At 44.4% G+C, this 13241-nt stretch overlaps 1 protein-coding gene across 4 annotated transcripts; it reads left to right on the forward strand.

Annotated features, from left to right (window-relative positions):
• The first annotated feature begins 7883 nt into the window (after positions 1–7883).
• On the forward strand, positions 7884–12100 carry LOC133898935 (UDP-glucose 6-dehydrogenase 4). Of its 4 annotated transcripts, none has more exons than XM_062339762.1 (2): positions 7884–8029; positions 10383–12100. In XM_062339762.1, exon 2 carries the CDS (start codon positions 10404–10406, stop codon positions 11844–11846), a length of 1443 nt encoding a protein of 480 aa, XP_062195746.1. In that variant the 5' UTR covers positions 7884–8029; positions 10383–10403; the 3' UTR covers positions 11847–12100. The 4 variants fall into 4 exon arrangements, with proteins under 4 accessions (XP_062195746.1, XP_062195747.1, XP_062195748.1 ...); XM_062339763.1 differs by having other exon boundaries at positions 7891–8025; XM_062339764.1 differs by lacking the exon at positions 7884–8029 and adding an exon at positions 9581–9699.
• Positions 12101–13241: the final 1141 nt, after the last annotated feature.

The raw sequence follows: 13241 nt of genomic DNA on the forward strand, positions 1-13241 counted from the left end.
TCGGATCCTTTTGTAATAAGTTAATAATGTTACTATAATAGTGGCACTATGATGAGGCACTGATGATCGAAACTTGATCCTGGCATACATGTGTTGTACCTGGTTTGTTCCTTTAAAAACTGAGTGTTACAGAAGTGGTATCAGAGTTGTGTTGATCATAGGACGCAACCTAGATAGAAAAGGACGTGTTAAGGACTTATGTTTGTACAAACAGCTTTTGTAAAATTGTTTTTATTTCAATTTTTCCTTACTCTGTCTATTGCTCTTTATAAAATTGTTACTAATTTTCTTTCTTCTCTAAAAATTTTAGATGGTCCGCACGAAGATCACTCCGCACAAGCGTGTTCTGGTCCCTGCTCAGGAGGTTCCCGCTGGTGTTGTTTGGGCGCACCAACCCCTTGCCGAGTTCACTCTGATAGACAACACGCTGGCTACTTCCTCCGCATACTTTGGTACCTGCTTCAGGGTCTGGGCTTCCACGACGCCCCAGACAAAAGGGAGTCAGAGTTCCCCTTGGAGGCCATGGTTACTCCTGGACAGTGAAGGTTACCATGTTCGAGAAGGCTACTGAGGACGGTCTTTGCCGAGTTCACTCCGCCATCGCCCCCAGAGCTACCTTCGAGGCTGGAATTGAGTACGCCGCTCTCCAGGCTCTGGCTATTCTTTACCAGGAGAATATGCAGGTTCTCCGGCTCACTCAGTTTGGCAAGTTTACGCAGCGTCCGACCAGCAGTTTGGAGGTCATCTTCACGCCTGTCAACAATGAACCAAATGGCTGTCTGAGAGAGCAGGTCCGCCTCACTAACGCCCAGTATGCAGAGCTAGACAGAGCCCTCGATGAGCTAGAGGATATGAATCAGCATCATGCGGAGCAGGAGCAGAGCATCCATGAGCTTCATATTCTGCTGGAGGACCCTAATTAGTTCCTTGAGAAGGCTCCCGAGAGACCCATAGCTGCACCACCCCATTCCCCGTCGTGCGAGAGGCTTTGTCTCGAGGCTGCAGCAGGTCCAGTAGGCGAGGAGTAGTGTCAAGCTAGGAGGATGTCCTTAGTAGAACAAATCATTTAGTCTCGTATTTTTTAGTTGCTCTGTGTCGTCTGTTGAGTCTGTGGTTGATGCTTGTATCTATAGTATGAGCCTTGTCATGAGTTGGATCTTTTTCTGTGTGTTGGTGTAATGTGGGGGGATTTTCCTCTATATTAGATCAGTTAATAATATAATAACAGTTGGGAGTCCTTTCTTTCTTTCATGCTTTATCTGTTCTTATCTTGTTTTTTCTGCCCTTACTTTTCTCTTATGTTCCCCGCTCGTACATTGTCTATCATCAGATGGTGAACACCAGGTGTGGCAACAACAACAACAACACCAACACCAACAACATCAACACCAATAACACCAATGCCAACCAACACAGCCTTCCACCCTCGCCCCCTCTAATGGATGACAACCAAGTGATGACAATACTCAAAGGTCTGGTATAGGCTATAACCAATAACCAGCAACCTCAAGTCCAGCAAGCACCACCACAACAACCGCAGTCCAGGCTTAGGACTTTCCTAAGTACTCAGTCACCCACCTTCTCCCAAGTAGTTGAACCCATGGAGGCTGATGACTGGTTGAAGACTATCGAGAGCAAGCTGCAGATAGCCTAATGTGCCAGAAGGGAAAGAATTCTCTTTGCCTCTCATAAGCTTATTGGGGCAGCACATCAATGGTGGACAACCTACACTACCGCTCACAAGGATCCTCAAGAGATCATATGGGCAGAGTTTTGGAGTAGTTTTCATGCTCATCATATCCCTGCAGGAGAAGTGAAGCTGAAGAGGAAGGAGTTCCTCAGTCTGAAGAGAGGACCCATGATAGTGAGAGAGTACCTCACCAAGTTCACCCAGCTCTGTCGCTATGCCCCCAATGTTGTTGATACCGATGAGAAGAAGCAGGATTGTTTCCTGAAAGGTCTCAACACAGGACTACAATATTCCTTCTTAGCCAATGAGTACCCCACCTTCCATATGCTAGTAGACAGAGCTTTCATTATGTAAAAGAAGAGATAGAATCTAGAAGAAGAATGCAAAGAGCTTGAGAAGTTGAATTTGGGAATGGCGTGTAACACCGAGATAATTGCAATGGAAATAGATTCAACACTTGAGTAAGATATAAGAAAGGGTCAGCTAGAGGATGAAAAGATCTTGGAAATGAAGCAGCTTATCAAAATTGGCAAAGCCCCGGATTTCACTGAAGATGAGCAAGGCACAGTGTGGTACAAGCACATAATTTGTGTTCTGGACATGAAGGCTATTCGAGATACAATTTTAAGGGAAGCGCATGATTCAGCATATTCCATTCATCCAGGGAGTACTAAGATGTATCAAGATCTTAAAGATCAGTATTGGTGATACAGAATGAAACATGCAGTGGCAGAATATGTGGCTTTGTGTGATATCTGTCAGCGAGTCAAAGCTGAGCATTAGAGACCAGCAGGACTATTGCAACCATTGAAAGTACCTGAGTGGAAGTGAGAAGAAATTAGCATGGACTTCATAGTGGATCTACCTCGAACCAAGTTAGGATATCATTCTATATGGGTCATAGTCGATCGGTTAATAAAAGTAGCTCACTTTATTCTACTCAAGAAAACCTATCAAGGTTGGAAACTAGTTGAGCTATATATCTCCAAAATTGTGTGCCTGCATCGAGTACCCAAGGTAATTGTATCTAATTATGGTAGTCAGTTTACTTCACGAGTCTGGCAACGCTTACATGAGTCTATAGATACAAGGTTGAATTTTAGCTCAGCATATCATCTGCAAACTGACGGATAGATAGAAAGAGTAAATCAAATCCTTGAGGACATGTTGAGAGCATGTGCTTTGAAGAATGATAACAGTTGGGACAAGAATCTATCGTATGCAGAGTTCTCGTACAATTGCAGTTATCAAGCTAGTCTCAAGATGTCTCCTTTTGAAGTCTTATATGGAAAAAAGTGTAGAACCCCGTTGTTCTGGAACCAAACCGAGGAAAATCAAGTATTCGGTCCAAAATTTCTAAGAGAAGCAGAAAGACAAGTACAGGAGATCAGGGATAATCTGAAAACTGCTCAGTCAATGAAAAAGAGGTTTGCAGATAATCGATGCCGAGAACTGACTTTCCCAGTAAGAGACTTTTTGTATCTCAAGGTGTCACCTATAAGAGGTCTACGTAGATTCAAGGTCAAGGGTAAGCTTTCACCTCGGTTTATTGATCCATACAAGATACTAGAAAGACGAGAAGAAGTAGCTTACCAGCTGGAGTTACCAACCTAACTCTCAAGAGTGCATGATGTTTTCCATATGTCACTGTTGAAAAAGTGTCTGAGAGTTCCCAAGGAATAGCTACCGACAGAGGAACTGGATGTGCGAGAAGACCTCTCTTGCTCAGAATATCCGATTAAGATTTATGAGATGTCAAAATGGGTTACCCGGAACAGGCAACTCTGTATGTGTAAAGTGCAATGGAAGCATCATTCAAAGGAGGAAGCTCCTACGAAAGAGAAGATGATATGAAGGCAGAGTTTCCCCATCTCTTCTCTGATCCTTCCGAATCTCGAGGGAAAGATTCAACCTAGGGGGGGGGGGTAGGTTTGTAACACCCTAAACTCTTAATTTTCGCAATAGTTTAAAATTTGCTAGAATTAAATAGGAGTTGTAAATTTAGTTTAATTTAGAAGGAAATTAAATTTCTAAATTTAAATTTTCATAGGTTATATTTTTGTTTGATGAATTCATGTTGTAGTAGTTGTAATAGGTTTTTATGCGTGAAATTTTTTTGTAAATGTTTGCTAGAAGGCGCTCGCTTAAACCTCTTTTGAAAATGGTTCAAAATCATAAAAGAAAAGCATTTTTAAAATATACAAAAGCTCTCGGGCTGATTTCCTCCCCTAAACCCAACCCAACCCCTCCCTTCCCCTCTCTCCGTTGTGTGGGCCATCTTCCTCCCTCTCCCTCCTGGGACTCAGGCCGACCTGCCCCGCGCTGGAGTTGGCCGCTGCCCACGCCAAGCTGCTCACCCCCTCCCACCCCTCTCTTTGTTGCGTGGGCCCGGTTGAAGCCACTTGAGCCACCGAGCCATCACTCCCGAGCCGGTGCCCCTTCTTCTTTCTCCCGCTGGCTTGATCCCCTCCGCCATTACCGCCCCCAAATCCCACATGGATTCAAAATCTGATTGCCTCCCCGGGCCATTTCTCTCCGATTCAAAGTTGCTCCTGTAATCCTCACCCCTGAATCAAGTGCCCCGCCCCGTTTCCCCATTACTAATGGTTCTCTAATGCCAGAAATCGTTGCCTTTATGGCCATTGAAGCCCTCAGCCAATTCTTCTTTCCCTGATCGGTTTGCTTCCCCTCCCACGTATATAAGCCGTCCTTCATCTTCTTGGTGAGGTTCCGCACCATTTCCACCCGCTCTCACCCCTTTTCCCCGCTTGGATTCACCATTGGCGCCGCTTCCTTCCCCAACTCTAGTGAGTTGCTCTGCTGCATTGATTCTCCGTGGCCGAGCCACCTTTGACCCTGTTTCTCCCCTCTATGGCATCATAGGGTCGCCAGAGAGGTTCCTGATCGCTTCTCGGCGTCACCCAACCCATGGAGCACCGTCCGCACCAAACCCGAGCTCCACCGACCGCCTCTCATCATCACCGGCCATCCAACACCCCTCTGTCATTGTGACCCCCTCGGTAAAGATCCTCGTGCCCTCCTCTCTCTCTTTTGCACTTCTTCCTGTTGAGTTCCATGGCTAAATGCGCATTTTCGCGCGACTCCGGCGATGCTCCGGCCACCTTTCATCATTGCCGGAGGCCATGCCCAGCGCCACCGGCCTGAGTTCTTTTCCCCCATCGATTTTTGGCCATCCAATCAAGATCTAGCGGCCTAGCTCGCATACCCCTTCACTCATAGGTAACCAGTCTACCGTGGACCATGGACCGGCCTTCAGGCCGTGGTCCATGGGCCCATGAACCTTTTCCACGGGCTTTCAATAGAAAAATATTTCCTTTTGCTTTATGATGCAATAATCAAGATTTTCGGTAAAAAATTTATTCGGCTTATTCTATCAAATAATGTAAAATTTGCAAAAAAAAAAGCCCCTAGAACTTCAAAATCTTATAACCTTTTGCTCGTAGCTCCGATGTGGACAATTATCATGCTCAAATTCCTGTAGCGACGTATAGAATATTTTTATAGGGTTTTTTTACCTAGTTTTAGTACTATTTGGTGTACTATTCTTAGTGGTTTCCATTGTATGCTTTTCCAGTGTGCCGATTAGGAGGTGAGCAGTTTGTGCACCTGCAAGACTAAGTTTTTGAAGACTTCGATGAACACTTAGCTGAAGGCAAGTGTCTTGGAACATCTTGCTCCTATTTTAGGGTTTATATGTAGTTATTTATCCTTCTTCGCATGCTTGTCTAAAATGAAAGTCTATGATTAGGGTTTACTAGAGTTTGTATAATTATCCTTGTCACCATTGATGAGTTATGGGAAATGAAGGTAAATATGTTAGTTGCTATCATGGTTGGAGTAAATGTTAATTTTATAGCAACATGGTATAGGGATCCTAGCAGGATGATTATGTGATGATGGTGTGGGAATGCACGCGTGCGAGAAATGCACAGTTGGTTTCTTGTTGTTCTTGTGTGGGATCTTAAGGATAAGTTTTTGAAGCATATAACTTAGCTAAACTGTACAACAACGAGGCTTATATGGGTACAGCCTGACAATTAATTAGTCACCCCTCCGATTCTATGGGCATCAATCAATGGTTGAGTGACACAAAAGGGGGCTTCTGGAGTGATGGAATCACTGTTAGCGGTGAAACCTTAGTGGGTGCCTACAAGTCGGCGGGAGTTTTGCCTTGTAGTGAGACCCTAACTCCACACCTTGGAAGTGTGAAGCAGCACGGGAATCATGACTCGTAGGGAAAGCTGTGCAAACTCTATAGAGTATAAAACTGATCGATCGACCATACTCACGGTAAAGAACAACTTGAACTTCTTCTTGATTAAATGGGATCAGAGTTTTGGTATGGTTGGTCGGGTGGCTGGGTAATGGAATTACCTGGTGAGTCTTAGTAGTCAGATGGAATCCGATGAGTCATTCCTTCTTGTTATAGATTGTCTGTTATTAGAGTCATAGGTTAAGGTTGCTTAGTGCAGTCTACCAGGATCTAACCTTTTCTTGACTTAAGCCCTATAGCATATTTTTCTCTGCACTTATGGAGTACATTATGTACTCACACCCGTTGCTCCCTCTCTTTCATCATTTTGCTGTTCAGAAGCTATCAATGAAATTGCATCCTTCGATGAAGATGATTTTGATTTGGAGCTCCTTTTCTAGGCTGGTGTGCCCCCGGTTGACACCTATAGAAGATGGAAGACCCTTTGGCACTGGAGTTTATCTTTTCCGCTGTATTTTCTTTTAAGACCCTCAGGTCCTTTTGTAATAAGTTAATAACGTTACTGTAATAATAGCACTATAATAATACACTGATGATGTAACATATGTATGAAAACTTGATCCTGTTATACACGTGTTGTACCTGGTTTTGTTCCTTTAAAATTGGGTATTACATAAAACTTTATTTTAGTAGAGTAGAAATACTAGATAAAACACCAAATATGTTGGTTTGTGCGGACCATGTATCAATCATACTGTAACAATAGAGTCGAGTGTTTGCTGCTCCACGTGAAACACAGGGGTGTATGACATTATGTGTAACTTCACAATCACATGTGAGAGAGTGCCACCGGTGATGTTGCCACCGTGAAAGAGACAACATCATGGTTGGAGAAACTTGTGTCCGGTGGCGCATGATAACGACTGCGACGGTGTGTCCATATATCAGCAATGACTTGCTTATGATTGGTTTTGCTCAAGTCGTTAGAACGTGTAGGTGGGCATACATTGTAGGCTTCTTGATCTTCAAACGCCAGATTAACAACGTCTAGGATGATCACAAATGGCTAAGAACTCCCGCGATCATCCTAGACGTTGAATGTCTAAACACACAAACCACAAATGGGTTGAATGTTTGGAATCCTTATAAGCCAAATTGGTAATCCTGGATTGGATTTTGCATTGCCTTTGATGCATGTAGTGGCGGAGCATGAAGAAGATTGCAGGAAGTGCCAAGCTAAGGAAAAAAATTACAGGAGGGGCTAAGCTTAGAGATAAATCCATCTTGCGCACATTCCATCAATGAATCAGAGTCAGTCCTTGCAGAGGGGCCACGACCCCGGATGGCCTCTATAAAGCTCTGCCACTGGCTGGATGTAAACCTATGATGACATATTTGGTTAGCGATCACTTTTACCAAAAATGTGTTGAAGCGGGATTGTTCGGATTTTGAAACTCATGCCTTGAACAAAAGCCTCTCCACGGTTAACCGACTGTATAATTTTTGTGTTTGTAGCTGCATGTCTAACAAGCTCTAAATCGTATATCTAGAATCGGTGTGAAACATTGTAATTATTGTGATTCAATTAAAGTAAAGAAAGGTTCGATCTAGTTATGTTCTTATGCTAAAAAATTATACAGTTTTTATTATAGTGAGAATGTAGCCCTATCCACTAGAGTTTAAATTCTAGTATCAATAATTTACAAACGTGTGCGTGTTGTCAATATATTATTTAGATGACATATGACATCACTAGCAATAATGACTTTACCCGTTCAACTAAAATTCTGGTAATGCAATATTGATTTTGGTGTCGCCGTAAAATTTCGGTGTGGTAACTTAGGCACACAAACCAAACAGCCGCCAAATCTGATTTTTAACTAAAAACCTGATGAATCCCAACGAAAAATGTAAAAATCCCCATCAAGCATCGACGGACGGTTCACGTGTCATGTGTGTGAAAGCTGAAAATAACCGAGACGATATCAAAGTTACCCCTCTCGGTCCCCCGGCCATTACCATCTTGATTTCCTTCCTCTCGGCGACGGCAGCGGAGATCGGCTTCCCCCCTGTCGCCTCCAGGCCTCCTTCCACCAAAAGCGTAGGTACTCTCCTCCCTTAATCGTCCTCATCTCCTCTCCCGCTTCCGCTCTACTGCTGATCTGCAGAGATCTACGTAGGCATTGGTTGATTCCTTCTTCTCTTGGTGTTGCACCCTACCCTGTTTGGATTGCTGTGAGAGTTCTTGTCCCGGTCCTGTTTCTGCACCGGGCGATCTGACCCAATCTGGGACTCCAATCCATCCGGTCTGTCCTGCTGTCGACCGGATTTGTGGGCTGCGTGGTGGAGCACGTACTAATAATGCTTCATTGCCGAAGAATTTTTCTTTCGAACAATATTGCCGAAGAATTTGGTGCCCCACGTTAGGCCCGCCTCTGCTTGTAGGTGGGTTGATGCGTTTCGTGGTCGCTTCGGGGGCACTCAAAGGCGAATCACCAACTTTGCTTCGGTTAGTTGGAACCGAATCGGGTGCGGAGATGGTACGCACTGGGCGCGTTCCGTTCCTTTGATTCTCTTCCCTCCAATGACGGTGGACTTGTGCCTAAATTATTGTTAGCGACGAGGAGCGGTGTTGGGGGAGTGATGACTTGAGATGCAGATCTGGTTTTGTTGAAATGTCTCCTAGGGAGCCAGGCTCTGTTTTATTTGTTCAGTTGTTGATGGTTGTTGTTGATGTTGGTGGTTGTTGATCTACTTGTAAACGCGAAGATCCATGACTTAGGACTCTGTAAAGAAGTTTCTCAGTTATAACTTTTCCCAGATGATGACTTGTGGAAGAAAGAAACCTTGAGTTTTCCTTAGTCTATTAGTATTAGTAGCAATCAAATGACAGAGACTCGAGATTATGAAAATTCGTTCTTTTCTAGCTTACACCACTTTTATCTGTAAAGAAGGCCTCTCCAGAGTTCCTTTTTCAGTTCATCTTTTGTATTCCCTATCGAAGATTCGTCCTTTGTATCTTAATCAGTAAATAGTTCACATGCCATGGTTGGTGAGGGTATCATTGGGACAAGCATCAGCTTCCTAACTTTGACTCTGCCTAGGCGCTTTGGTGGTTTCTAGTGCCTCTGTTCGGCTGATACAGCTTGGATTTCTTACATATCAATCTAGTGCTGTAACTTTTGCATTCTGGGTTATATTATTTATATGGTTCAAACCACAATTATTTGGCTGCTCTTAGTTGACTATGAATTTAAATACTGCATTTGATTATCCCCAGTTATTCTTCAGATCATGTTCCTGTTCATGGGCTACATGTACTCGGCCATCTCGGCTCCCATGTCTCACCTTAGTTGTGCACACTGAACAAAACATAGAGACAGATAGAGAAAAGGAGAAGGAACATGCAGATCTGATCAGAGTATCAATGTTCAGTTACACCATAACAGATTGGAACCTTTGTTTGTGCATCTGGCATTATTTTTTCTTAGGATGTAAGTAAAGATGTTTGGTGGTGTGTCATGGACTCATGTGAACCTTTATGATTAATGGAAGTTTGGTGGGCTCTTGTGTAGCATGAGCACTTTGCGTTGTTAGACCAACTCACAGTTCCACAATTGTTCTGATTACTGACCAGCCTTGACATTGTTATTTATTGAAAGGGAAAGAGAGAGGTGGGTTAGACCTAATTTGGTGGCTTGTGGAAAGGGGTTTATAAGGAGTTGTGCCTCCCTCTGCTTACAACTCGTAGGCAGCTTCTCTCTGCATACAAGAGGTTGCCTCCATCTCTTCTACATAGTAGTGCCCTCCTCAAGATCTTCCTGAAATTCTTGACATCTGGTGGGAGTTCTCCCTGATCCCATGCTTCTTTTGGTTTTATTTTAGTTTTGCACCTGGTCTTGTAAGATTTGAAATCCATTTTGTAGTTATAGTTATTCTTCCTCAAGTTCTATGGTGAAACTGTCTTCAGATCTGAGAGTTCATTTGAGATTCATGGTTTGGATCAAATATGATTCACATTCATATTTAGTGACTTGAGGACGATCCGCGTCATGATCTTTGTTTCCTTTGCTCCCATTTTGGATTAGAGTTTGAATTCACTTTTACTGCTTGCTGCTTACATGGGTAAATTAGGCACGTGGTATTGTATCTGTCAGTAATTCTATTTGGATTATTCTAAACTGGTAGGTGACATTTTTGCCCCTTAAAACATCTTAGATCTTTCCAAATTGGTAATATCTGATTATTCTGAACTCCTGTTTGTTTCTCAGTTCAATTGAGTAGCCTTCTTAGAACCTTTTTCTGTATGCCTGTTAGTTCTCTCCTGCAGTTGTATCACATGTTTCTTTCAGGTATCCTGGTGCTTGTGCTTAAAATTCAATTGCTATGTCTGATCTATGTCATAGATTTAGGTGTTCTTTTTTACAATCCACTGAAAATCACATTTTTCAATCACAGGTTACACAATAAGCTGATAAGATGGTGAAGATCTGCTGCATTGGAGCTGGCTATGTTGGTGGCCCAACAATGGCCGTCATTGCCCTCAAGTGCCCGGCAATTGAGGTTGTTGTTGTTGACATCTCCAAGCCTCGCATTGAAGCTTGGAACAGCGACCAGCTCCCAATCTACGAGCCTGGCCTTGATGATGTTGTGAAGCAGTGCAGGGGCAGGAACCTCTTCTTCAGCACTAATGTTGAGAAGCATGTTGCTGAGGCAGACATCATCTTTGTCTCGGTGAACACTCCCACCAAGACCCGCGGGCTTGGAGCAGGCAAGGCTGCTGACCTCACCTACTGGGAGAGTGCTGCTCGTATGATTGCTGATGTCTCCAAGTCTGACAAGATTGTCGTTGAGAAATCTACTGTCCCTGTCAAGACAGCAGAGGCTATTGAAAAGATTTTGACTCACAACAGCAAGGGCATCAAATACCAGATTCTCTCAAACCCAGAGTTCCTTGCGGAGGGCACAGCGATTGAGGACCTGTTCAAGCCTGACAGAGTGCTAATCGGTGGCCGGGAGACCCCTGAGGGCAGGAAGGCTGTTCAGGCTCTCAAGGATGTATATGCTCACTGGGTTCCTGAGGACAGGATCCTCACCACCAACCTGTGGTCTGCTGAGCTCTCCAAGCTCGCTGCGAATGCATTCTTGGCTCAGAGGATCTCCTCTGTGAATGCCATCTCCGCTCTCTGCGAGGCCACTGGTGCCAATGTGTCTGAGGTGGCTTATGCCGTTGGGAAGGACTCAAGGATTGGCCCCAAGTTCCTGAACTCCAGTGTTGGCTTTGGTGGGTCCTGCTTCCAGAAGGACATCTTGAACCTGGTGTACATCTGCGAGTGCAACGGCCTCCCCGAGGTGGCCAACTACTGGAAGCAGGTCATCAAGATCAATGACTACCAGAAAAGCCGGTTTGTCAACCGGGTGGTGTCCTCCATGTTCAACACTGTAGCTGGCAAGAAGATCGCCGTTCTTGGCTTTGCCTTCAAGAAGGACACCGGTGACACCAGGGAGACCCCGGCAATTGATGTGTGCAAGGGCCTGCTGGGTGACAAGGCTCAGATCAGCATCTATGATCCCCAGGTCACTGAGGATCAGATCCAGCGGGACCTCGCCATGAACAAGTTCGACTGGGACCACCCGATGCACCTGCAGCCAACAAGCCCCACTGCTGTGAAGCAGGTGAGAGTGGTCTGGGACGCATATGAGGCCACCAAGGGGGCCCATGGCCTCTGCATCCTCACCGAGTGGGATGAGTTCAAGACCTTGGACTACCAGAAGATCTTCGACAACATGCAGAAGCCAGCCTTTGTCTTCGATGGACGCAACATCATCGACGCTGAGAAGCTAAGGGAGATTGGCTTCATCGTCTACTCCATTGGCAAGCCGCTTGATGCGTGGCTCAAGGACATGCCCGCGGTTGCTTAATGCACCAGATTCGCATCGAAAGCACGCCACCGGAGCCGCAGGAATTCAATCAGGAAGAGCAATTGGTTGACCATTCTTTATAGTTTGTTTTTGCTGCAGACACCATGATTTTTCTCAGGCATAAAAATTGTACGATGTTAGTATCTCTGTTTCACGTTTTCATGTTCGCAATATCTGCAGCCCAGTGGCTTGATGTATTCATGTTCATCCATTCTTGAGAGTTTGCCTTCAAATATAAGCTAGTTTTATATTAACTTTATTTTGCAAAGATTCTTCACTCTTAGTTATGTTTTCCTTGTGTTGATGCATTTGTCTGTCCTTTATTCATACACCCTGTTTGCGAGAACACTAAATGGACGCCACTTGAGGCTGGATGCAGTTCTAGTTCATGTTCATATGTGCACCATGCGACTGTATTGCTACGATCTGTGGCATTTGTTTGTCGTTGCCTCATGTGCGGGAAAGTTTTGTTTACTTCTGACGTTTCAGATCTGTGATGTCATGTATTTCTTTTTGCTGTCCATGCATACTTCGAAACTTTTTATTCGAAGTGCCTATTGTTTTACAGGTGCACTGGCCCACACTATTGGAGTTTATGCTCCCTGCTACGTCACTCGTTTCTAGGGGAGCATAATTCACAGCTAGTATGATTCATGTGTTACGAATAGGGCCTAACTCAATTATGGGATACTAGGTCCATACATATGCGTGTACAGGAAGGGATGATTGGACGAATATGCATTAACTCCTTATACAATGGGAAAATAGATGAATGCTACATATACATCTAACGCCCCCTCAACCTCAAGTGGGTTAACAACGCTAAGTTTGGAGAGATAAAACTTGTGCTGAGCTCTAATCTATGCCTTCGTAAAGAAATTTACCAACCGAACCTCTGAAGAGCAATAACCCGATTATGTACTTATGCCTATGTGTAAAAAACATCAATACTGATATGCTTGGTAGGCTCAAAGAGGAGTCGATACTACTACAGAACTGGTCTTAAATACCGGTCCATCACTGCCGGTTCCTAATGGGCCAGCAGTGATAAGGCATCACTGCCGGTTCATAAGCTGTGCGGGAAGAATTAGCCATCGTAGTTTATGAACCGACAGTGATAAGGAGCATCACTGCTGGCTTAATCCACCGACCGGTAGTGATAGCATAACATCACTGCCGGCTGGTTAAATGAGTCGGCAGTGATGTTCCGGCTATATAAAAGTTGCTCTCTCCTTCTGCAAGCTCGATCACAACAGAGAGGAGCTCTGTTCTTGCTCGGTGGCGACCATTTTTGCTCACCAGGATCTTGGTGGCTTCAAAATTTTGAGGAATCCTCATGCCCTAGGTGTTCCAAGGTGTGTAACTTCCTCTCCAATCCATTTCTATTTAAATTGT

The sequence above is a fragment of the Phragmites australis genome, chromosome 18, assembly GCF_958298935.1.
Source record: "Phragmites australis chromosome 18, lpPhrAust1.1, whole genome shotgun sequence".
NCBI classification, from domain to species: domain Eukaryota; kingdom Viridiplantae; phylum Streptophyta; class Magnoliopsida; order Poales; family Poaceae; genus Phragmites; species Phragmites australis.

What these genes read in the sequence shown, in the direction of transcription:
- LOC133898935 (XM_062339762.1), top strand. Translation starts at nt 10,404, where the DNA reads ATGGTGAAGATCTGCTGCATTGGAGCTGGCTATGTTGGTGGCCCAACA.